Genomic DNA, 25,719 nt, shown 5'->3' with positions numbered 1-25,719 from the left:
GAGCGGTGGATTTGGAAGAGGGATGGGCACTGTGACACAGGACAAGTAATGTATAAATGCGTGCACATTTATACACTGGGGAAACAGCGCAGGGATTTTTGTTGCGTTTGTTGCTCGTCCCGATATCACTCACCTGATTGAACAAGTCAGCCCTACATCTTGCAGCATGTCCAACTGATACATGCATCCAATTTCAGCCCACAATTAGTTACATCGTTGACTGGGTATGATCTTGGCGGCACCGATTTTCATCTGATTTGATTATAATAATCAAACCGGATGGCCGATTGGCCACCAAGCTGCCTAGTGTATGGCCACCTTTACAAATGACCTCTCTCAGGGTTCCATGAATTCTGCACAACAGATCTGTAGACATAACAGTGTGACTGACTAGGTGCAGTGTACAGGATATTGCTCTGTTTAGGTATCAAATTCTAAGTATAACTGTTTTGAATCTTGATATCAGACTTCAGAATGCATTAACTCTACTCTTTGAGTGCTAACACGCATCTATTACAGCAAATGGAGAGTTATTTGTTCCCAGTTGCTTTAATTTGAACTCAGTGGTACTGAGAACCACTAATTGTTTCTTATATAGACAGTAGTGAGGATCATAATCTGCCAATTATGATTACGCAAAATTTTGCGTAAATATTTGCAATTACGACCGTATGTAATTACGATTTGGACATTCAATTGATTTTGTGCAATCCATTTGTAATTTTGCATAAATTTCACTTAATTTTGTGCCGACTTAGGCGGTCAATAGCAAAGCTATTGTCACCAAAATTGCTACATATATTACGGAGAATAGTTGGAATAAGTAAAAATAACATTTTAAAAAGACTTTGTAGCTAATAACCGCTAAAGTTGACACCAAATTACGGTTTATGTTTACAAAATAAATGAATTACAATTAAGTACTTTTCCCCAAAATTTTGAATTACGTAATTTCACATCACTAGATGTGAATCCATAATTATGCAAAATTTGTGCCCATCACTAATAGACATCTTAAAATAATGATCTAACGATCACCTAACTCTTCATGATGTAGGCTGATCTTTTTTTTTAATAGGTTTGTAAGTAAGAGCCTTTACCATAGTACTAATGTCTTTTGCTCTAACGTGTCTTGAGGGTACAAGCTTTTTCTATGGTCAGTTTATAAATATAAAACATGAGGGTCAATATCTAAGATATTTAAAATATGCCTCCTAACTGCATAGGTTGTTCTAAATACATTTGTAACACAGTGCGAAAAGCATGCATTCTTACATTGGCTTCTGTAGTCTTACTATTTATTTCTCCTCTGCGTTCAGTGTGCAGACCATTCTAGCTGTGGAGATACTGCTACCAGTATGTTTATTATGTTTAAATATTATCTCTATGAATAAATTAAGAATACACCTCACCTGGTGTCCGGGTAATCCAGGAGGACCTGGTGGTCCAGGTGGTCCAGGGGGTCCCTGATATAGAGAGATCAGCAAACAGACATAGGTTAGGAGGTAATTTAAATTAAAGACCTGTAAGGGACAAGAAGATGTGAACATGGCAATAGATATTAAATAAAGATGTTAGTTAATCATACAGATACTGTCCTTATGTGATCATGTCTTGTTTTTGTTTTTGTAACAGAAATTTATTGTTGCAATGGTTGACATGAAATGTATTGTGCAGAGCACGGCTGCCAATTTTACTAATATCTTAGCAATCCATGGTTTGATCTACATAGACTTTTGCAAAAGCGGCACACTTTCACCACCTAAAAGCACATAAAAGCCGGGCAGTTTGGTCCAGACAGCAGTGATGCATCAGCCATTGCCATGATGACACGTCACTTTGGCAGAGGAGGCGGGGCAGAGAGATTCTCCTGCTTGGCAATGATTTTTATTGCCGACTGTAAGAGCAGTATTAGCTTGTATTGCCCTCAGTTTAGTAATTACAAGCTTTTCAATTGGAGGGAATAGTTTGAAATTAACTTTTATGTTGCTAAGAATAGGTACTTATTATTTACTTTGGGGAGTTAAATCCCACTTTAATATCAGCAGGAAAATTTGATTTTGTAACTTTCATAGAAACCTTTGTCTTCACAAAATTCAAAATCAGCTCCATTGCTGGGCAAAATGAAAAAAAAAAAAGAATCAAGACAACTCCCATATGCCTTCTCCGCCCCCTCTCCCATGTACTCCCAGGAGTACTTCCCCAGACCCCTACCCCCTTATTTTTATGCTATACCTCATAACAAACTATCAATATCAAACAAAAACATTTCAAATTAGTTACTTCTTGACTTGGGCTTTAAAAAACTATATTTAGAAATCTTGCCTAAGACATTATGTAAAATGAAAAATGTTCCTCGTTTCTCCTGAGTAGCAATTAGTGGTGGTCAATGAAAGGCAAATAATGCCGACTTGATGCAACATTATGGAAATTTTGAATGCAAATATATACAGCTTGAAAACGGATAAATTAAGTCCCACCACAGATTAATTTGATTGGCACATTTTCAAGCCGCATATGTTTGCATACCAATTTGCATAATTCTGTATCAAGTCAGAAATACTTGCATCTCAGAGACCATCCCCAATAGTAAAGGCCACTGTTTTATTTGGAAAAAAATCCGTAAATGATTATCACTTAGCAGGGTCTGTAATGTTAATTCTTAATTTGTTTGTGAATGCAACTAGTTGCTGTCTTATACAGGAAGGCGAATGAGAGAAAAGGCTGCAAGGAGAATTGGGCATGATCCCAGCCATTAAGACAAGTTATTGTAATGAGTGTTAGCAGATGAATGTCTTAGCCACAATGCTTTAGGCGTTGAATAATGCATTCGCTGTTGAGTGGTGCACTGTGCGCCCAAATTTACAGAATGCACCACAATACTTTCTAATAGTACGTAAATAACAATGAAGGGTATAGTCACACCCAAATCTTGGCTTAATTGCCATGACCGTACAGGAAGTGTGTACAGTAAATGAAATGCTGCCATCATAAGCGTTACTATAGGATCCATTTGAACTTTGTAAACTGTGTAATTTTTCTTTTCATAACAGAAGAGAGAAAATTATCCTGGCAACACTCGGTGAGGTAAAACATTTAAAAAAAAAAGGTATACTAAAACTCACCTGAATTCCATACCGCCAGAAATCACTAGGGATTGAATCCTGGAGAGTGATAAAATATTTAGGTGAGGCACACCAGTGTTTGGACATATAGTTCCCAGTGGGAGGAGTTACTTACCAACCGTTGTTCCGGAGAACAGGTACATACTCCATTGTCTCCCTAAAATGAGATCGATATGCCACCATCAAATCCAGCTGCTTGGCTTAAACAGGTATTAAAAAATATACGATACTTGAAAACCCTTAATTCTAGGTGTTCTTTCAACTGTCCTTTTGGAAACAGTAACCTAAGAGATAAACATGCATTAAACATTTCCTGCCTCTTTGGGGAGCCTCTTCTGTATAAAAGGGGGGTTTCTACTGTGAGAGAACTTTATTGCAGTAATTTTTTCCCTACCACAAATCCTGTAACTATTATAAAATGTACCATATGGCTCTCTCACAGGGCCGGCGCTACCATTAAGGCAAAGGAGGCAGCTGCCCCAGGGCCCCAGAGCTTGTAGGGGCCCCCAGTGGCTACAAGAGGAAAAAATAATTTTTCAAATCGACCTCATAGTTCTTGAGAAAATCGATTTTAAAGTTTCAAAGGAAAAAAAATGCACATTTAAAAACTAGCCGAATGGTTAATAGCAAATCCACCTTAAATTCTAGAAACCCTAAATTTGCAGGATATGTTAAGGAGATCATTGGGAATAAGAGGAAAAAACTATTTTTCAAAAAGACCTTATAGTTTTAGAGAAAATCGATTTAAACCACTTCGCCCTATCTGGACGGATATATCCGTCCAGATGGGCACTGCTGCTGCAGCCGTGTGGTGCGCGCGATCGGGCGCGCGCCCTCGCGCGCTCCCGCTGCCTCCCGCTGCCCCCCGATCAGTGAATGGGAATATAATTCCCATTCACCGATCTAAGTCTCCGGCAGAAATGCTGACGCTTTCTCATCAGAGAGCGCGGTATTTCTGCCCCCAGGAAACATCACCTTCTTCTTATAGTTCCTAGATGCGAGATCGTTCGCATCTAGGAATTTTTTGAATGTGGCCATCTTGTGGCCAAATGGTAAACTGCTGCACCCACATACCTAAATTAAATAAAAAAATACATTATATTACATCTAAAATTAGCTATTTACCTCCCAAACTAAAATTACCCAAATACATTTTTGTATTTAAAAAAAAATAAAAAAAATTACAATTAAAAAAAAAAAAAAACTACATAAATAGTTACCTAAGGATCTGAACTTTTTAAATATACATGTCAAGAGAGTATCTTATTAATTTTTTTAAAATTATAAGCTTATAAATAGTGATGGACGCAAATTGAAAAAATGCACCTTTATTTCTAAATAAAATATCGGCGCCATAAATTGTGATAGGGACGTAATTTAAACGGTGTAATAAGCGGGACAAATGGGCACATAAAATGCATGGGTTTTAATTACTGTAGCATGTATTAATTTTAAACTATAATGGCCAAAATCTGAGGAATAATGATTTTTTTCCATTTCTATCTTAATCTTCCTGTTAAAATGCATTTACAGTAAAGTGGCTCTTAGCAAAATGTACTACCCAAAGAAAGCATAATTAGTGGCAGAAAAAACAAGCTATAGATCTATTAATTGTGATAAGTAACGATAAAGTTATTGGCGAATGAATGGGAGGTGAACATTGCTCGGATGCTTAAGATTTTCGACGCTGTAGGCTGAAGTGGTTAAAGTTTCAAAGGAAAAAAGTATACTTTTAAATGCGGTAAATGTCACTTTTAGTAGCAAACCTAACGGTAGTGTAATTTTACATGCATCAAAAGAAAGAGCAATACATTTCCTGACGGGGTTTCCAGGGGGTCCATACGCAGCCGCAGCGCTTTGGCCAGGGATCGCTATACAGCCGCAATATGGCTGTATGAAGATCCCTCGCATTTTTTTCCTTTTTTCCCAATTTTTTTTTTATGTTTAGAGTGTGGGAATTTTTTTTTTTTAAATTATGTGGGGTCCCCCCTCCTGAAACTTTTTAACCCCTTGTCCCCCATGCAGGCCGGGGTAGCCAGAATGTGGAGCTCCGACCGATTGAGGCTTCAAACCCTGACTATACCAGCTGCAAAAAAGGTCCCTTAATGCCAATTTTTGCTCCGGGGTATCTGTTGAGGGGGGCCCCCCAGGTTTATTTTGCCCTGGGGCCCCATTGTTGCTTAAACCGGCCCTGCTCTCTCTCAACACAGAAAACCCCACAATGCACTATAGATCTGAGCATAAATAATAAATTAGCATACCGTTAAAAATTGGTTAGATGGAATAATTATTTTTTTTTAAATCAAAGCTACATGCATATTTTAATACTTCTGACTAATTAAAAAAGTACGTACTGTATTTTTTTGACTATAAGACTCACCTTTTCTCTCCAAAAGTGGGGAAAAAAAACTCACTGCATCTTATAGTTTAAATGCAGGGAGTTCCTGACTTGTGAACGCCTGCCAATACGAACTTCCAACCTGCCTTAATGTCAGAGAATCCCTGTACTGCGCCCATACAGAGAAGGACATAGGGAGACAAATGGAGGACACAGGGGGACACAAAGTGGCATAGAGGGGGACACAAGGGGGACACAAAGGGCCATAGAGAAGGACACAAAGATGACAGAGGCGGACATATGGGGAAAACAGGAGGAAACATAGGGAACAGAGGAGGACACAAGGAGACACAAGAAGTACAAGGGGGTATGAGGTAGATGCCCCTTCAAGATGCCTTCACCATGGATGCACCAGATTTAGTATATATATATTTTTCCCCTGGTTTTTGTCCTCTAAATCTAGGTGCATCTTATGGTTAGGAGCGTCTTATAATCCACAAAATACGTTTATTGGAGTAGGCTTGAAGTATACATAAATAACGGTATTTGGAGAAGGCTTGAAGTATACATAAATAACCAGACTGTCTTATAGAAACATTTAAAACAGACACATATTTCTTATTTTAAGTTTTTTGTTTTGCTTATAATATACACAAGTTAGCAAGTCTTTATGAATTGCACATGTGCAGAATGCCCCCAGGTACGGGAGTGCGATCAAGGAGGCGCATTGGCAGGACAATGCATGTACTTCACCGGTCCGGGTTGCAAACTTTAATTTGGGGACAGCGGCACAATATAGTGAAGCAAGAGGATACCGAGGGACCTCAAAGACTAAGCAGGCTGGAAGAAGCCCCAGGTAAGTAAAAGTCAACTTTTCCCCCCTGGTTCAGGTGTGAAGTACAAAAATAAATTGAAAGTACAGAATTTTAATATACACTCAATATTATTTTAAAACTATTGTAATTTTTTTAAAAAAAATTACATTCATTTAAAATAACATCACAGAAAGAGGATACAAAGAACTTGACTAGAAGTTCTAATTAAAACCACTGTAATGTTAAAGTCCTTCATACTGTATCATAGTATAACAAACTGTACTTACTTTGTCTCCTTTGTCTCCCTAAATAAAAAAGACATAACATATTTAATAGCAGTTCAATGTAGTAAAACAAATAAAAAGAGCAGAGAGGATCTTAGTAGCTGAACAGGGAGCATATATAGTGACAGCCATACCAGGGGTTGAATAACTGACTTGAGAATAATATAATTTGATAGCTTGTGTTGATAAATCTACTATAATAAAAATCTAATTATTCTGTTTGGGCACAAAAATGTGCCTGTGTTAATGTTAGCTGCTTGTAGTACTGTTACTGTGACTAATCTGATGCTGCAGTCAAACAGCATTGCAGTCTTAAAGAGAAACCGTGACCAAGAATTGAACTTCATCCCAATCAGTAGCAGATACCCCCTTTTACATGAGAAATCTATTCCTTTTCACAAACGGATCATCAGGGGGCTCTGTATGGCTGATATTGTGGTGAAACCCCTCCCACAAGAAACTCTGAGTACCATGGTACTCCTGGCAGTTTCCTGTCTGTGAACCTTGTTGCATTGTGGGAAATAGCAGTTTATAGCTGTTTACAGCTGTTTCCAACTGCCAAAACAGCAAGCAGCAGCTACATCACCTGCCAGCAGTAAAAATGTCACCATGTGATAAATGTCAGAATGTAAATCAGGGATTTAAAAGATTTTACAATGGGCAAACACTGACTAAATAATTTATACATAAATGAAGCACTTTTTTTATTACATTATTTTCACTGGAGTTCCTCTTTAAGTCTAGGGTTACTGTGCTCCTTGTTATCCTTTTATCAGATCTTAATGCGCTTTCTGTTAATACAAGCAGTTGAAATATGGGGCATTAGGGGTGAAATGTTGTGTATTTTAAATATGTATCTCTAATTCCCTTTCAAGTCTCAAATCTAAATATACTTTAAATATGTGGTCTTGTGACATTAAGTAGCAGAGCAGAATGTGTTATCAGCAGAGTTGGTTGGCAGGCTGATCCTGCTGCTTTGCTCTTTAGCATCATGCTATTGAGACTGTAAGATGGTGGGGCTCAGAATAAATTATCTTGGAAGACTTGCACTTAAAGCTATGATACAGGAAGTGCTAAATGAAGATCTATGGGCAGAAAAAAAGTCATCCTGTCTCATGGTTACAGTATTTAAAGGGAACCTGAACCAAGTAATATTATTTTAATAAACACCTGCAAATGAATATTACATACTTACCTCACAGTCAGTTCCTCTCAAAAGCTCACAATTTTCTTCTACCACTGATCCCAACTGATATCAGTTGCTGTCAGTTATATATCAGTTACTGTCAGTTATAACTGAAAGGGAAACTGATGTGCAAGGTAATGTCAATGTTTCCCTATGGCTCAAGTGTTACAGTTTAATAGTGTGCTGACCCTGTAGGTCATCACCATTTTTAAAATGGAGGACAGGGGAGGAAAAAGTGATTAAGGAGTAGACTACACAGGAGGAATAACCTGTGTATGTTTATTTTGAGTTTTCATTTTCAATTTAGGTTTGCTTTAACCTACAGAAACAGGCAAATATAGTGAGGATAGTACCTTTATAGGTCAATAGACACTATTGCAATTGATGCAGTCAGTGAAGAACTTAACATCTCTTCAGATCATTGCATCTCCTGGCTCAGGAACTGATGAACTGTCAACTCTTCAGTCCATACACTAACTGCAATGGGAGTAGTGTCAGTAGAAAACACGTCTAAGTTTAAGTTTGCTTTAACTAATGGGACTAGGTGATGGAGACTGTGCTGCAATGCTTTAAATGTTCAACCCCATAAGAAACTTAAATTACTAAAAAAGACAATAGTAAAAAACACTAGTAGTCAATCCTTTAGCTGTCACTCCACTGATCTGTCAATATCGGTATAGTCTTGAATGACTGTGGAAGAAAGTTTTGCTGAAATCAATGCAGAATGGTATATAGCAAAGGAAGAAAAAAAGCCAAGTATGATATATTTTAAGTAAACATTTAAGCGTTAGTACATAAAACACGCCTAATCCTGTATTTCAAGTACATGTACGTCATATGAATTCTGCTGATTGTATTTTAGGGCACATTGTTGTGATAAAACCATCTACAAGATACACCAACATATATTTTTTCTTCTTAGATCAAAAAGTTTCCATGCAACCAGTGATAAGCGAAGTCTGCCAAAAATTGCTAGATGTTATTGGGGATGGTTGATACTGAGCAGAATATAAAGCAAGACGGTTCATAAAACAATGGATTTAGATGCATTTGGGTCTTTACTTACTGGTCTGCCATTTGTTCCTGGATATCCTGGTTTTCCTGGTGTCCCATCGCGTCCCTGGTGGGATATTTATATTGTTTAAGGCTTGCTGGATACCAGGTTAAAGCTTTGCTATAAGTAATACAGATACACTAGACAGAGCAGAAGTGGGTGTAAAACATTAGGATAAGTTCAGCTATGAACACAGGGGGAAATATTATATGGAGTAACAGAATATTAACATTGTTATGAATTATTGCATCTTCCATGAGGCATGGAACCTGCAATTACCAGTAAATTAAATTCCAATTTATTTTGCAATGTGTGCCTAATTTATTATTGGTTTGGTAATTGTGGCTGACCAGTGATCCAGGAAAAATCACAAAACCTATAAGGCAGTTTGCAAGCTTGCCACCAACAATTTCATCATTTATTCCCTGCTTCATGGCCGTTGCCGTTGATTTTATCTAACTAAAGCATCTTTTTAAGCTTTAATAAATATTATAATAACTTTTTTTTTTAAATGTATATATAAAAATATTCCTCCTTCTCTGGAAGGAACCAGCCCTCACTGATAACGGCTATAGTGAGCTGGGATATGCTCACAAGGATTTCCTCTGCTCATTATCAGTTTCTATTGCCAGGAAGCAGGGTGGATATAACCTCAAGGAAGGGGTGGGTGGGTCATACTCCTTGTTTTCTGGCTTCCCACATGTCTGAACATAAGCACATCATGGAGGGACCACTATTATTTGCAAATGCACTATCAATTACGTTGTTCCTATGTTGCTGTCACTTACAGTAGGTATTAAAAAGATCTGACAGATTTTAGACTAGACCATCTTTTTGTGGGAGATTCTCAGTATTACCTTTATTCTTTATAAAAGCACTCCCTGGAAAGGAGCTATACAAATATGTCAGTCAGCTTCCCTACTCGCTTGCACGCTATTTTTTTTTTCAGCCTTGATTTTTTTATTGAAAACTTTTAAGTCACACAGTAAACAATTGCCATATTATTGTTGATATTACATTGACATACATAATAATTGTGAGAATTTATTTTTAAAGTGTAACTGTCGGGCATACAATCAAATATCAATTCTTTATTTTTATCTGGTTAACAAGTTATAAGGATGCTAACCAGGCAATCCAAAAGTTAAATTACCATTACTTTTCTTGTTGATAAATAATCATTCCCCAGTTTACCTGACTCTTATTTGGCACGCAAATAGGAAGTTGCAGGGCATGCTGGGTTATCCTTTTTTGCTACTCTACTTTCCCCTAGACTTAACTAATGCAGCCTGATTGGCTGAAGCCTCCTGTTTTCCCCTCCCACACATCTGTTCCTCTCTGATTGGCCAGTATTTCTCATGCTGAGACAATGCACTTTCTATAGTCAAGGGCGGGCATATCAGGCAGAGGAAAGAAAGGAGGAAATTACATCAGGATTGGCTTTAAAAATAGCCACACTTAAAAAAAAATGCTAACAAGGATTTTTTCTTTTTTTCTACTGTAGAAAAATCACTAAAATCAAAACTTGGACAGTGCAATACATATGTTATGTAAGTAGAGCAAGTATTTATCTACTTATATATGTGTTTTTTTATTTTGAGGTAGTATGGCTGACAGCTCCTCTTTAAGCTGAAATGGACATTTTCCTGCAATATACAACTAAATCATAAACTTTAACATGCCCCTAACCAAGCCTCATAACAAAAGCAATCAACCATAGTTCAGTGCCAGTGTAGAGCCTGAATACAATTTTGAAATATGAAACAATTCTTGTATGTCTTGGCTGTTTGTTTCATGTAGAAGTGTATTAGGTCTGCGCTTGTGCAGAAGACCCTGACTGACGCGACTGAACCAGTTACCGGGGCTGATTGCGGCAGACCGCGGGAAGATGGTGAGGCATTCAGACGTGCTTATGGGGCTGGAGGAAGTCCCGGGTAAGTATCAAATCTTTCTTATTCTTCGTCTCTGGTTTGCTTTAATCTATTTTTCATGTCACCGTTGATCACTTGTTGGTGTGAGGAAGGATCCTTTGATTTCCAGTTGGATACTATTAGATTTCAGAATCAGAATCAGAATCATCTTTATTATCGCCAAGCACACCAGAGGTGTACCCGGAATTGCTTGTGGTTCACATGGCAAGAGTAAATCCGGAACATATAACAGCACATGTTTGCAAACATAGCGGAGGCAAGCAGGACATACATACATTTAAAGCATCTTAGTTTCAATTAGAGTCCTGGGGGGGGGGGGGGGGGACAGGGATTGCTGCTGTGGGGGTCCATGTTTCAGTCCGAGTTTACAGCTGGGAGGAGGGAATGCCTGGGGCTAAAGTGTCCCCCGTAATGTAGGCCGGGGGGAGGTGTTTTGAGTTCAGTGAGTTCAACAAGAGAACTGCTTGGGGGAAGAAGGTGTTCATGCGCCTAGTGGTCTTGGCGGGGATGGATCTGAGACGACGTCCCAGTGGAAGGGTCTCAAAGTATCGTCTGCCCGGGTGGGAGGGGTCGAGTAAGATTTTGGAGGCTCTTGTCTTCATTCTCATGGAGTAGAGGAGATCTAGTGAGGGCAGTTGGGCGCCAATTATCTTTTCTGCTGACTTTATCACTCTGTGGAGTTTATACTTGTCTTTGGCGGTTGCTCCTGCGTACCAGACGATGATGGAGCAGCAGAGGATGGATTCGATGGTCGCGGAGTAAAAGCTGGTGAGAAGATCCCATGACATTCCGAATTTTTTCAGTTGGCGTAGGAAGAAAAGCCGCTGTTGAGCTTTCTTCTGGGTTCTGGAGGTGTTCTGCTCCCATTTGAGGTCACTTGTTAGGGTTGAGCCTAGGAACCGAACGCTTTGGACTCTGGAGACCTCGGACCCATCGATGTACACAGGTAGGGGGGCCGGAGGGAGTTTCCGGAAGTCCACGATAAGTTCCACAGTCTTTGCCGCATTGAGAACAAGATTGTTGGCCTTGCACCAGTTACAGATCCTCGCAACTTCGTTTCGGTAATTGTCCTCTCTGTTTCTGTCGATGAGGCCGATAAGCGTGGTATCATCTGCGAATTTGGTAACTTTGACGGAGTCTGAGGCCGAGGTGCAGTTGTTCGTGTACAGAGAGAACAGGAGAGGGGACAGCACACAGCCCTGCGGAGCACCGACGTTGGTGGTTCTTTCGCTGGAGATGCGACTGCCAAGCTTGACCCGTTGAGTTCTGTTGGAGAGGAAGTCCTTCACCCACCTGCAGAGGAGGGAATCTGCCCCAAGATGCGCAAGGTTGTTGATCAGAATGTCCGGACAGATGGTGTTGAAAGCCGAGCTGAAGTCCAGGAAAAGGACCCTTGCATAGGCCCCTGGGCTGTCGAGGTGTTCCGAGATGTATGCCAGGCTGACATTGATGGCATCGTCAACTGATCGGTTTTCCCTGTAGGCAAACTGGAGTGGTTCGAGGAGGGAGCTGGTGGAGTGCTTCAGGTGGGCCAGCACCAGCCTCTCGAATACTTTCATGGTGATGGGGGTCAGGGCTACGGGTCTGAAGTTGTTGAGTTCCGTGTTCCCTGGTTTTTTGGGGACTGGGATGATTGTGGACCTTTTGAAGCAGGGGGGGACCTTTCCTTCTGATAAGGATCTGTTGTAGAGGGAGGTGAGGATGGGAGCTAGATGGATTGCGCAGGTTCTCAAGCAGAGTGAGGACACCCCATCCGGGCCCGAGGCTTTCCTGGGATTGAGTCTGCGGAGGAGTCGTAGCACATCCTCTTCCTGTACTGCGGTCAGAGCGGGGATTCCACTGGCCCCTGGGGGGCCCTGGGCGTCCTCTGTCGCGGATGCCATGAAGTCTGGAGCTGGCTGGGATGCTGGGGCCACAGGCTGCTTGGATTGGAGGTCAAACCTACAATAAAACTCGTTGAGTTCCTCCGCCAGTTGTGAGCTGGAAGCTGCTTGGTGAAGGGGAGGTTTGAAGTTCGTTGCCGCCTTGAGACCCTTCCAGACTTCCCGCGAGTTGTTGGACTGTAGGCTGAGGCCTACCTTATTAGAGTAGGTCCTTTTTGCTGCTTTCAGTTCTCTGTTCAGGGTATTCCTGGCTTCCCTGTACTCTTCTGGGGTGCCCGACTTGTGAGCCTCCTCCTTGATCTTCCGGAGACGTCGTAGGTTGCTGTTGAACCAGGGCTTATCGTTTGGGAAGACTTTGAAGGTTTTGGTTGGAATGCATGCATCCTCTCAGAAGCGGACGTAGGAGAGGATGTTTTCAGACCATTCCTCCAAGGTGGGTGCCTCCAGGGTCGGCCAGTCGGTGCAATCCAGGCATGCCTGCAGCCTCAATTTTGCATCCTCGGACCACTTTTTGACAGTTCTAGTGATGGGCTTTGTCGTCTCCAGCTGCCTTCTGTAAGTGGGGATCAGGTGGATCACGCAGTGGTCTGAGTTCCCTAGGGGAGCGCCTCGAGAGGCCTTGTAGGCATTTCTGAGGGCCGTGTAGCATTTGTCCAGGGTGTTGTGGTTCCTGGTGGGGCAGGTGATGTGCTGCTGGAAGTGGGGCAGTTCCTGTCGCAGGTTTGCACTGTTGAAGTCCCCTAGGGTGATGATGAGGGCCTCAGGGGAAGCAGTTTCCCACCCCGAGATATAGTCGCTCAGTGCTCTCAGGGCATTCCTGGTGTCGGAGTCCGGTGGGATGTAGACTCCTATTAGGATGAAGGAGGAGAACTCCCTAGGTGAGTACCTGGGCCTGCAGTTGATGGCTAGGAGTTCAACGTCTGGGTTTGCACACTAATTTTGCAGTTAGACTGAGCAACTGTTCAGTAAATGCTTTTGTAAATAAAGAACTGAACATTCCCGTGAGGAGAAGGAGTAGTACAAAATCTGACCGGTCAGCCATATTTTTTCTACCTACTGTAAATTATAGTATGTACATATTTATTTATGTATTTTAAATATTACAGTTTAGTTGTCCTTTAAGCTTTAGTTGCCGGGCATATACTGTATGCTCAGCTGTCTGCATGCACATAAAAAGCAGTGCTTACTTATAATGCACTAACTTGCATGTAAATAATGGTACCCACTGGTAATGTATGTGCAGGTACCATATCTTACTGCAGTGCTACTGAATCAACCCCATCATTTGTATAGGACTGCATTAGACAAAGACAGCTTGATGTGATGTGTGCGGTCCCCCTATATTTCCATTGTGCTTGGATGCCGGTAGGTTATATGGATGCATCCCTGTGTCTGTCTTTATCCTGAGATCAGATATAAAGTTGATATAAAGCCATGGTTGTTTCTCATTGTATTCATTTTCTTTACATTACAGAAAAGACAGCAGGCGACTATGGCACTATAATTTGACAATATAATGCCCATAATGGGGGTGTAAATTGAACTCCAGCAGTGAGATATTATCACCAAAGAAATACTTGAATAGAAGAAGCCAGTTTGTGATTCATCTCAGCGACAATCAGAAAAAACATGAATTGTCATGATGGTATCGGTTACTGACATTTAATAAATGTAAAAGAAAATACTGCAGCGGAATTGAAAGTTAGTTATTGATGCAATGATTATTGTTAACCTGCTATTTGCTGGACAAGCAGTAACTACGCATTTAGCTATGGCAAAACTAAACCTTTCACTGAATGGCTATATAGCAAGTAATGTGATGTATGAACTAATATACATTACATTCAATGCATTACGCTCTACTCATCGTGCGTAAATTTTACACACATGCATTGGCTGGATAGTGTACTAGTTAAGGGCACCGCCTTTGACATGGGAGACCAGGGTTCGTTACCTGTTCAGTAAGGAGTCCAAGGCAAGACTCCCTAACACTGCAGGAGTGGCCTCTTGAGCGCATCCCAGTGGCTGCAGCTCTTAAGCGCTTTGAGTCTGACAGGAGAAAAGCGCTATATAAATGTTCCGATTATTATTATTATTTTAATAATAATTCTGCTTAACCCCCCTGGCGGTATTGATGGTTATACACGTCAATACAAAACATGCTGTGAACGTTATTGACGTGCATACATGCTCTCCTGCACTGTATACTAGACCCTTGGCAAGTTACAGGAAAGAAAAAGGTTATGAAAATTAATTGGATCACTTTTTGCACAGAAATCCAGAACGCAGTATATTGCATACACCCGATATTTGTGATTCCACTCTATTTGTAGTAATTTGTTATGCTAACAATACTTACTATTCTTGCTATCTAGATCTCAGTATTTATGATAATGCATTTGATTTTGTAAACTAAAATAATATACCTTTACTGAAAAGTTTAAAATATACAAAGTGAGGCATCAAATATATTTACAGGAAAGAATATTGCGATTAGCAAGGAGTGAATGATTTTTAAATGTAATTAAAAGAATAGTAAACAAAAAAAATAATTAAAATGAATTATAAAGATTCATAAATCTATAATTTGCATACCGGATTTCCCATAGTACTCATTCCAGGGATTCCTGGGGCACCTGTTGATCCTTTTTGTCCGGTGTTACCCTAAAAAGAATGATTAGAAGATGGGTAAAGTGAATCACAAGTTAGTATTTTAACAAACAAAATCTCAGCTCATCAATCACTATAACAGAAAACATTATATTGCTTTTTCACAGGTCGGCTACATCAACTATAAGTGAGCCTTGAAGCGCTACACAAAGGGTGTCTATTTTACAGTCTGATTCAAAGCTGCCTCTTTTGCTGATAGCTGTTACATGATAAACCTTTTCATTTTTTCTTTTTTGTTATTTTTGTAATACATACTCCTGACAAGCTGTTGTTGTCAAGGAGTCAAGCATGAATGAGATCATTTTCACAAGAAGCAAAAAAATGTCCTTGCGTGTATCAGGCACAGACAGTTGCTACTTACCTATAATGCCACCTTTCACCATTGCTCTGCACACTGATCTCCATCATCCTGACATATCCACATTCAATGCAGAACTTCCGGCTGTGAAGGCGGAAGTGTTGAGAAGATAAAGAGCAGCATGCTGCGCAGTGGCGGGAGGTGACAATATACGTAAGTTAACCTTTTCTGCCATGGCCTGTATACCCACACATGCTGGGACAGTTTTTCTTCTTGCAAAACTGATCTTGGAGGTTTACACTCCTTTTAGTCTTATTTTAGCTGTTTTAGCCCCCCCCCCCTGCCCATCTCCCATTTGTTAGTTAGCGAGTGACCAACAAGTAGACACAAAGAGACCTATATAACTGCATGAGGAAAGTCTGAGTTCCTCATCTTTTCTTTACATGGTTGGTTTATGAGATGATTGAAATGTAACATTCTTTTTCTGATTTCTCCCTGGAGATTATACTTGCTGCACCATAATTGGCTCTTGGTGTTAACTGTTTTTAGGTAGGCATCTACCTGACACACCTCCCAGGCGGCTTACTAAAAACATTAAAAATGCCATCCACAATCTTTACTTCTTTTTGAATCACTGAGCCCAAACAATAATGCTGGTCTGCATGCTTTCATCAGTTGTATGACTTGGTAATTGTAAAAACCAAAAGATCACTTCAGCCAGCCAAGTAAGTTTTGAGTTAAAGGGACCCTGAACAGGTTTAAAAATGACAATTTCCACTTACCTGGGGCTTCCTCCAGCCACCCGTAGGCCACGAGGACCCCCAGCGTCCTCCTGGCTCCTCACCCGGGCCTGCTGGTGGCTCCGTTACTCGGCAACTTCCTCCTGAAAGTTGCCAGTCTTTTTCCTGGCTGAGCATGCTACACGTCATCGCGCTCGCCGGCACGTGTCAACTAATTCTGAACCGCACATGCGCAGTGCTCTCACGCCGACCGACTTGATGATGCATGCTGGCTGGCACGATGATGTGTAGCATGCTCAGCCAGGAAGGATACTGGCAACTTTGAGGAGGAAGTTGCCAATAAACGGAGCCACCAGCAAGCCTGGGAGAGGAGCCAGGAGGACGCCAGGGGTCCTTGCAGTCTTCGGTGGGCCGGAGAAAGCCCCAAGTAAGTGGAAATTGTAATTTTTAAACCTGCTCAGGGTACCTTTAAGGAAGTATACTGACCTCCATATTCATCGAACTTCAGGCTTCTTTTTATTAGATTGCCTCCCAACGTGGCAAAGAGATCAATTCCTACCATACCCAACACATTGACTTTCAATAGATTTCATCAGTGCTATGGGCATTTGATCTAACACCGATCCTGCCCTCAATCAATAGAGACTTTCTGTCCTTTCTGATCAATAGTTTCAAAGGATTTTAGCCTAAAATTGATTGAAAGTACTATCGATCATGGTGCAACAAAAGAAAAGCAGGCACTGTGTATCCTTTTGATCTCAGTGATGGATATGAGGAGCAGTAGTGTGAACAGGATAGGATGTCCTTTCTAAATGACTGGCATGCTCAGGATATGTAGAACAAACAATTTGAACACTTGGTACTAAAGAGGAATTTACCCGGTACTTCTGTGTCATTACAAATCACTTTATTAGAAGATTGCTTAACATGCAAATATGACAAGATAAAAATGCACAAATCTTACCCTTGCGATCTAGCTTTTGGGCGATGTGGGAGCAGCACTTGCCTAACAACCGATTCGTCTGACTGGCGTCTTCAGAGGCTATGCAGCTGGCATGCACGCCGTCTCGGCAATTCAAATAGCGTGGATCTCTTTACCACGCCCAATGCGCCTCCCCCGTCGCTTCCAAATACTTCCTGGTGAGTGCATCTCACGTGATGCTCCTCCCCATCAGGACATGTGTTGCGTTAAACCAGAAAGGGTGTGTGCTTCCACCCCCCCCCCCCCACAGCTACATCACATGGGTAGGATTTGTGCATTTTTATTTTGTCATCTTTGAATGTTCAGATATCTTCTAATTAAGTGATTTGTAATGACATAGCAGTGTCGTTGTCACGATCTGTTCCACCTGGGCACTTTTGTGAACTGTATGGACTTCCTCTGTTCACCAGCAGATGTCCCCTCTCATTTCAAGAACATTGCACAATCTTCATGAAGTTCCCTCTGTCCACCAGCAGAGGTCTCTGTATTCAGGAGCGGTCTCTGCAGCCTTGGAGGATGTCACATGACCGTCCTGCACAGTATATAAGTCCAACTCCAACAGAACACCTTTGCTAGTTCATTGGTGATGATAGCCCTAGAGCCTGTGTTCTGGTCCTTTTCCTGTACCTGATACCTAGTACCTAATTCCTGTTACCTGTAACCTGTTTACCTGTTTACCTGATTGTTTGACTTCCTGGTGTATGATATTGGCTTGGCCCGACTATTCTATTGCTTACCGATTGTATTGCTTGATGTCCTGGTATCTGATCTTGGCTTGTATGACGTTCCAATTGCCTGCTGCATTATGTACTATGTCTGAGTGTATATTATTGTATATATATATTAGTTAGTTAGCTTAGTTGTGTAGAGCTGTACAGAGGCGCCAGTAGGATAAAAGTCACTAAAACGTTTAAAACGTTCGGGATGCGGTGGTGGACCAGCCAACCCAAAACAGACACAGGTACTGTCGATTCAAGTAATAAATAATTTATTTATATACTCCAAAGACAAGTTGCAACGCGTTTCATGGGCAAAATCCCGCTTCCTCAGGCAATAAACAACTGGAGTAATACACAGCACGGAGTGCAAAATACGCTTGGCACCTCTGTGAGGTGGGCGTATTTTGTGGGCGTATTTTGTGGGCGTATTTTGGACTCCGTGCTGTGTATTACTCCAGTTGTTTATTGCCTGAGCAAGCGGGATTTTGCCCGTGAAACGCGTTGCAACTTGTCTTTGGAGTATATAAATAAATTATTTATTACTTGAATCGACAGTACCTGTGTCTGTTTTGGGTTGGCTGGTCCACCACCGCATCCCGAACGTTTTAAACGTTTTAGTGACTTTTATCCTACTGGCGCCTCTGTACAGCTCTACACATCAATAATCCACCCTTGGTGGAAGGGTGGTACACCCTCTTTTTCTCCTCTATCCACAGAGAGCGACATCTTAATCCTGAGTGGGGACAGGCTTGGTCTCCCCACTTGCCTTTTCAGTGGTTACCTTGGAGGTAACCCTGGTTTGTAAGTACAATACTTACGTTTCATCATTATCATTCGCACTCCTCCAATACAAGCTACACTATATTGGGCTCTCGGTTTTCTACCTTTTATAGTTAGCTTAGTTAGACAGGGTCTGGGTTTCACTGTGTGCACACTGTATATCTACTGTATATTTGATGTCTGATCATAAGACATTTGCCCGCAATTGTATTGCCAGTTTGCAATCATATTGCTACTTGTACAGTTCACTTGAATACACTTGTATTTATGTTCATGCACCAATTGCAGCATCACTTGTGTATATATCCTGCACTTGTAACCTTTACATTATTTCACTTTTACCTGTGGTTTGGTCTTCAGTATTTCCACAATAAGTGACAATCTGCATTCAGTGCAAATCTGTGTGCACTGCACGTTACAGTCGGGTATATTCTCTTCAGTACCAAATACTATGGATCACATATGTTTTGCAATGGATAACTGGCATATTTAATTAATCAGAGGGATCAAATCTACTTGGATTTGGACAGGAAAATTGATGTGTGTATGGCCTGCTGTAACGATTGGTGTCAGCAAGAGGCACAAATATCTGATTAAGTGGTGATATACAGAATCACCACTAATGCAGATATGTTAGAGTGAAATAGTAAGTATCTTCCTGATGGTAAATCAGCGGAAGGCTCACTAACACGGTAAGTGCCTGAAATGATCTACTCAGACCAGTGTCACACCCCGAACCTTGATTATTGGGGATCCGCAGTATCGCCAATAATACAAGGATAGACCCGATCATATAGCAATCTGCGGAATTGCTAATAATGCGGGTAGATGTAAAGCAGTGGACACACGAACAACATGAAAATATACAAAGCAGTAAATATTCACAAAGTTGTGGAAATATCCACCACACGGCAATTCCTCAGAGGTGTGGTTACCTCTGAATGGGAACCCCGTGTGTGAGATCCCCCAAAGTGGCAGTGGAGGAATCTCGGCCTCTGGCAGTAACGGTCTGCTAGGGCCGGCGTCTCAGGGAGGCAAGCCTCAGATAATAACCCAACAGTAGGAGACGTTCCACTGAAGGGAGCAAGGTCAGACAGAAAGAGGTTCGGCAACAGTACAGGCGGCAACAGTACAGAGACGTGAGACGAGAGAATAGTCAGGAACCAAGCCAATAGTCGTTAACGGTACGGGCTGGCAGAGTACAGAATCAGGAAGCAGAAGAGAAGTCAAGACAGGCACAGAATCATACACAGAGAATCAATAACAATAATAATAATCTCCTAGTCTAGGTGTGAAGTCCTTGGTTTCAACACCTGGGATCTAGTCTAAGGTCTGAGTGCTGACACAGGGTATCGCAAACACAGACAAAGTGTGACTGAAAAGCACTTCCTTATATACTGCCTGGGAGAGAAGTCTCCACCCCAGGCAGCAACCAATCAGAGCAGGCTAAAATGTCAGCTGACCTCCAGGTCAGCTGACACGCTTTCTAAGAGTATAAAGGCGTGTCTGGTGTGCGGCCGCACCCCCTAGAGGCAAGATGGCAGAACCCTGGTGAACAGCATGTTGGTGAGTTTGGAGCAGAGTGCTCGGACGGGTGTGCGCAGCGGATGCGGACGAATTTCCGCATCCCGCGTTGGAAGGTCCGCTTGCCGGACTGGATGCGACCATATTTCCGCAATCCATCCGGCGTTGCAGATTTTTCGTTACAGTACCCCTCCCTCTAGGCGTGGACTCCGGACACGTCCCACCTGGCCTGTCAGGATGGAGCTCATGGAACCGTCTCCTAAGTTTATCAGCATGTAAATCACCTGCTTTGACCCAGGATCTTTCCTCTAGACCGTACCCTCTCCAATGCACCAAATACTGCACTGAACCCTGAACTCGTCTGGAGTCCAAGATCTCCTCAACCTCCCATTCAGGCTCACCATCAACCATGACAGGGTGAGGAGGGGGGGAATCCACCTGAACAGCTGGTTTCAGGAGTGACACATGAAAGGCTTTCCCCACCTTTAGAGACTGCGGTAACCTGACTCTGTAAGTAACACGATTAACCCTTTCGGAAATTGGATATGGTCCAATATACCTGGGCCCCAGTTTCGCGGATGGCTGCCTCAGAGCTATATGACGAGTTGATATCCAAACTCTGTCTCCTGGTTTAAACTCCCACTCCGCAGACCGTCTCTTATCTGCCTGCCTCTTCTGTATGATGAAAGCCTTTTTTAAATTTTCTCCGACATTAGCCCAAATCCTCTTGAAAGATTCCTGCCACTCCTCCAGGACAGGGAATGGAGAGGTCGACACTGGCAAAGGAGAAAATTTGGGAGATTTCCCATTGACAATTTGAAAAGGCGCATAACCAGAGGACTCATTCCTGAGATTGTTATGTGCGAACTCAGCAAATGGTAGAAACTCCGCCCACTGGTGTTGGGCGTCCGCCACATAACATCTCAGGAACTGTTCCAAAGATTGATTGGTCCTCTCTGTCTGGCCGTTGGTCTGTGGATGGTAACCTGATGAAAAGGACAACGACATACCCATCCCCTTACAGAAGGCCCGCCAGAACCTAGAGACAAACTGGACCCCTCTGTCTGAGACAACATTCTCTGGAATGCCGTGTAATTTAAAGATATTTTGAATAAAAAGATCTGCTAATTTTTGAGCAGTAGGGAAACCACTCAAAGGCACAAAGTGGGCCATCTTACTGAATCTGTCTGTGACCACCCATATGACAGTCTTTCCATTGGAATCTGGAAGTTCTCCCACGAAGTCCATGGAAATATGTGTCCATGGCTCCTGAGGGGAGGGCAGAGACTGCAAAGTTCCAACTGGAGCCAGTCGGGAGGGTTTGCTCCTGGCACAGACGGTACAGGTCTTAACAAATTCCTTGCAATCTTGTTGTAGAGATGGCCACCAGACAGATCTACACAACAATTCTTGGGTTCGGGTAATGCCAGGGTGTCCAGCATTCTTGTGTCCATGAAACAACTGCAGCACTTTGGGACGTAAAGTACAAGGGACATAAAGAACCCCTCTTGGTTTCCCTTCTGGCACTTCTAATTGAAAAGGACTTAAGAGGCTAGGAAGGTCTTCAACTATCTCAGTGGCTGCCAGGATGATCTCTTTCGACAGAATACTTTCTGAGGAAGGAGATGGAGCAGTTTCAGGTTCAAAACAACGAGAAAGGGCGTCCGCTTTAACGTTCTTACTCCCTGGTGTGAATGTAATTATAAAATTAAAACGGCAGAAAAAGAGAGCCCATCTAGCCTGTCTGGGGGTGAGTCTTTTAGCTTTTTCAATGTACTGTAAATTTTTATGATCCGTGTACACAGTAATTACATGCTCCGCCCCCTCTAACCAGTGGCGCCACTCCTCAAAAGCAAGCTTGATGGCTAATAATTCCCTGTTTCCAACATCATAATTTCTCTGGGCAGGAGAGAATTTTCTGGAAAAAAAAGCACAGGGATGAAGCTTGCCCTGAAGTCCTGAACGTTGAGACAATACTGCTCCTACTCCAACCTCCGAGGCATCCACCTCCACTATAAATGGGTAAGCAACATCTACATGACATAATATGGGAGCAGAACAGAATGCCTCTTTCAGAGAGGAAAATGCCACAACTGCTTCTTCTGACCAATGAGTGGCATCAGCCCCTTTTTTTGTCAAATTAGTAAGCGGAGACACCACCGAAGAGAACCCCTTGATAAATTTTCTATAATAATTTGCGAATCCCAAGAATCTCTGTAGTGCTTTAAGCCCAGATGGTTGTGGCCAATCCCTTACAGCAGAGACCTTTTTGGGATCCATGGACAACCCTGATGTAGAGATAATGTAACCAAGAAAGGCAATCTCCTTTACCTCAAAAACACATTTCTCTAATTTCGCAAACAATTGATTCTCCCTGAGTCTTTGTAACACATACTTCACATGTTGGCGGTGTTCCGTGATATTTTTAGAAAATATTAAGATATCATCTAAGTAGACGATTACAAAGCGACCCAGTACCTCCCTAAAAATCTCGTTGACGAACTCCTGAAAAACTGCAGGAGCGTTACACAACCCAAAGGGCATCACCAAGTATTCGTAATGCCCCTTGGGAGTGTTGAATGCCGTCTTCCATTCATCTTCCTCCCTGATACGGATCAAATTGTAGGCCCCCCTTAGATCCAACTTAGTGAAAACAGAAGCCCCGGGAACCTGTGTAAATAAATCGTCGATTAGCGGTAGTGGATACCGATTCTTAATCGTGATCTTATTTAGACCCCTGTAGTCAATACAGGGGCGCAAACCACCATCTTTTTTCTGAACGAAAAAGAATCCCGCTCCTGCAGGAGATCTTGAAGGGCGGATGAAACCCTTCTGCAAATTCTCCTGAATGTACTCGTCCATGGCCAATTTTTCCGGGGACGAGAGGTTGTATAGGTGGCCCCTGGGTGGCATGGTTCCTGGTTTCAAATCTATTGGGCAATCAAAAGGTCTATGGGGGGGTAATTGATCTGCTGCCCTAGGACAAAAGACATCAGCATATTCCTGATATTGTGGAGGTACTCCTTCCACTTGAATCTTAGTAGAACACAAAACTACATTCTGTAAACAATGTTGTGTACAATAAGGCGACCAAGTAGTCAACTGCCCATTCCCCCAATCAAACTGAGGAGAATGTAATCGTAACCAGGGCAACCCTAGTATCACCGTAGAGGTAGACATCTTTAAAACGAAAAACTGTATGACCTCCCTGTGCAGAGCTCCCACTTGCAGCGAGAGGGGAGGTGTCTGACACAGTGGGGACTTTCCTTGCAAAGGAGTGTCATCAATCGCTGTAACATATAAATGTCTTCCTACCGGAAGTACAGGGATATTTAAACTTAAAGCAAAGCTTAAATCTAAAAAGTTAGCTGTTGACCCGGAATCTACAAATGCTGTGGTAGGAAAGTTCTTCCCTTCCCAATTTAGGGAACAGGGCAATAAAATTTTTTCTTGTTTTGGAGGTAAAACAATTCCGCTTAGGGTGGTACCCCCTACCACACCTAAGCCGAGGAGTTTCCCGACTTCCTACCACAGTTTTGTGCAATGTGGCCCTTTTCCCCGCAGTACATGCAAAGACCCTCTCTGCGTCTTCTTGACCTTTCCGCCTCCGTGAGGCGCCCGTGGCCTAACTGCATCGGCTCCTCAGTCTCAACTGCTGCCGAGCTACTGGCCCCAGAAGTCCTAGAGTACATGGGGTACCTGCCCTTCTTGTTGTACCTCAGACGCCTATCTATTTTAATAGACAGCGTAATAGCCTCATCTAGATCTTTGGGTTCCGGATGACTAACCATCACGTCAGTTACTGCTTCTGACAACCCATCTAGGTATCTATCCAAGAGTGCATATCGCTCCCATCTAGAGGACACAGCCCACTTCCTAAACTCTGACGCATACTCCTCAGCAGTACTGCGTCCTTGTCTAAGGTTTTTGAGCTTACGTTCGGCCGTGGCGGCACTATCTGGATCATCGTAGATGACCGCCATGGCCTTAAAAAACTCCTGGACAGAAGACAGAGCAGGATGCTCATCAGGTAAGCCATAAGCCCACGTCTGGGAATCTGCATGCAATAGAGTCTTGATAAGAGTGACCTTCTGAGCCTCGGTTCCCGAGGACACAGGTTTCATCTCAAAGTAAGACAGCACTCTGTGACGGAAATTCTGGAAATCTGACCTTGTGCCTGAAAATTTCTCAGGAATGTTCATTTTAGGCTCGCTAAGAGCCGGGGGAGGTAGAACGTTAAGTGGTGATTGCAACCTTTGGACAGTCTCATTTAACTGAGTAATCTGAGCCTGCTGTGCAGTTACAGTAATCTTCAGCTGTTCTAACTCTGCCCTTACAGTCTGAAGCTGGTTTATCACCCCCTCCATCTTACTTCTTTATGGTCTGTGTTTCTGTAACGATTGGTGTCAGCAAGAGGCACAAATATCTGATTAAGTGGTGATATACAGAATCACCACTAATGCAGATATGTTAGAGTGAAATAGTAAGTATCTTCCTGATGGTAAATCAGCGGAAGGCTCACTAACACGGTAAGTGCCTGAAATGATCTACTCAGACCAGTGTCACACCCCGAACCTTGATTATTGGGGATCCGCAGTATCGCCAATAATACAAGGATAGACCCGATCATATAGCAATCTGCGGAATTGCTAATAATGCGGGTAGATGTAAAGCAGTGGACACACGAACAACATGAAAATATACAAAGCAGTAAATATTCACAAAGTTGTGGAAATATCCACCACACGGCAATTCCTCAGAGGTGTGGTTACCTCTGAATGGGAACCCCGTGTGTGAGATCCCCCAAAGTGGCAGTGGAGGAATCTCGGCCTCTGGCAGTAACGGTCTGCTAGGGCCGGCGTCTCAGGGAGGCAAGCCTCAGATAATAACCCAACAGTAGGAGACGTTCCACTGAAGGGAGCAAGGTCAGACAGAAAGAGGTTCGGCAACAGTACAGGCGGCAACAGTACAGAGACGTGAGACGAGAGAATAGTCAGGAACCAAGCCAATAGTCGTTAACGGTACGGGCTGGCAGAGTACAGAATCAGGAAGCAGAAGAGAAGTCAAGACAGGCACAGAATCATACACAGAGAATCAATAACAATAATAATAATCTCCTAGTCTAGGTGTGAAGTCCTTGGTTTCAACACCTGGGATCTAGTCTAAGGTCTGAGTGCTGACACAGGGTATCGCAAACACAGACAAAGTGTGACTGAAAAGCACTTCCTTATATACTGCCTGGGAGAGAAGTCTCCACCCCAGGCAGCAACCAATCAGAGCAGGCTAAAATGTCAGCTGACCTCCAGGTCAGCTGACACGCTTTCTAAGAGTATAAAGGCGTGTCTGGTGTGCGGCCGCACCCCCTAGAGGCAAGATGGCAGAACCCTGGT

At 42.5% G+C, this 25,719-nt stretch overlaps 1 protein-coding gene across 1 annotated transcript in view; it reads right to left on the bottom strand.

The window, feature by feature from the left end:
* Positions 1–25,719, bottom strand: part of COL16A1 (collagen type XVI alpha 1 chain) — a 296,365-nt gene that overhangs the window by 61,347 nt on the left and 209,299 nt on the right. The window contains exons 37-42 of the mRNA XM_068266105.1: positions 15,212–15,280; positions 8,815–8,868; positions 6,566–6,583; positions 3,241–3,282; positions 3,126–3,164; positions 1,413–1,466 (exon numbers count right to left, since the gene is read on the bottom strand). Of these exons, the coding sequence (XP_068122206.1) occupies positions 1,413–1,466; positions 3,126–3,164; positions 3,241–3,282; positions 6,566–6,583; positions 8,815–8,868; positions 15,212–15,280 (276 nt within the window). The remainder of the gene's footprint in view (positions 1–1,412; positions 1,467–3,125; positions 3,165–3,240; positions 3,283–6,565; positions 6,584–8,814; positions 8,869–15,211; positions 15,281–25,719) is intronic.

The sequence above is a fragment of the Hyperolius riggenbachi genome, chromosome 2, assembly GCF_040937935.1.
Source record: "Hyperolius riggenbachi isolate aHypRig1 chromosome 2, aHypRig1.pri, whole genome shotgun sequence".
NCBI classification, from domain to species: domain Eukaryota; kingdom Metazoa; phylum Chordata; class Amphibia; order Anura; family Hyperoliidae; genus Hyperolius; species Hyperolius riggenbachi.
The sequence above is the reverse complement of the archived record's forward strand: the minus strand, read 5'-3'. Positions and strand labels throughout refer to the sequence as shown.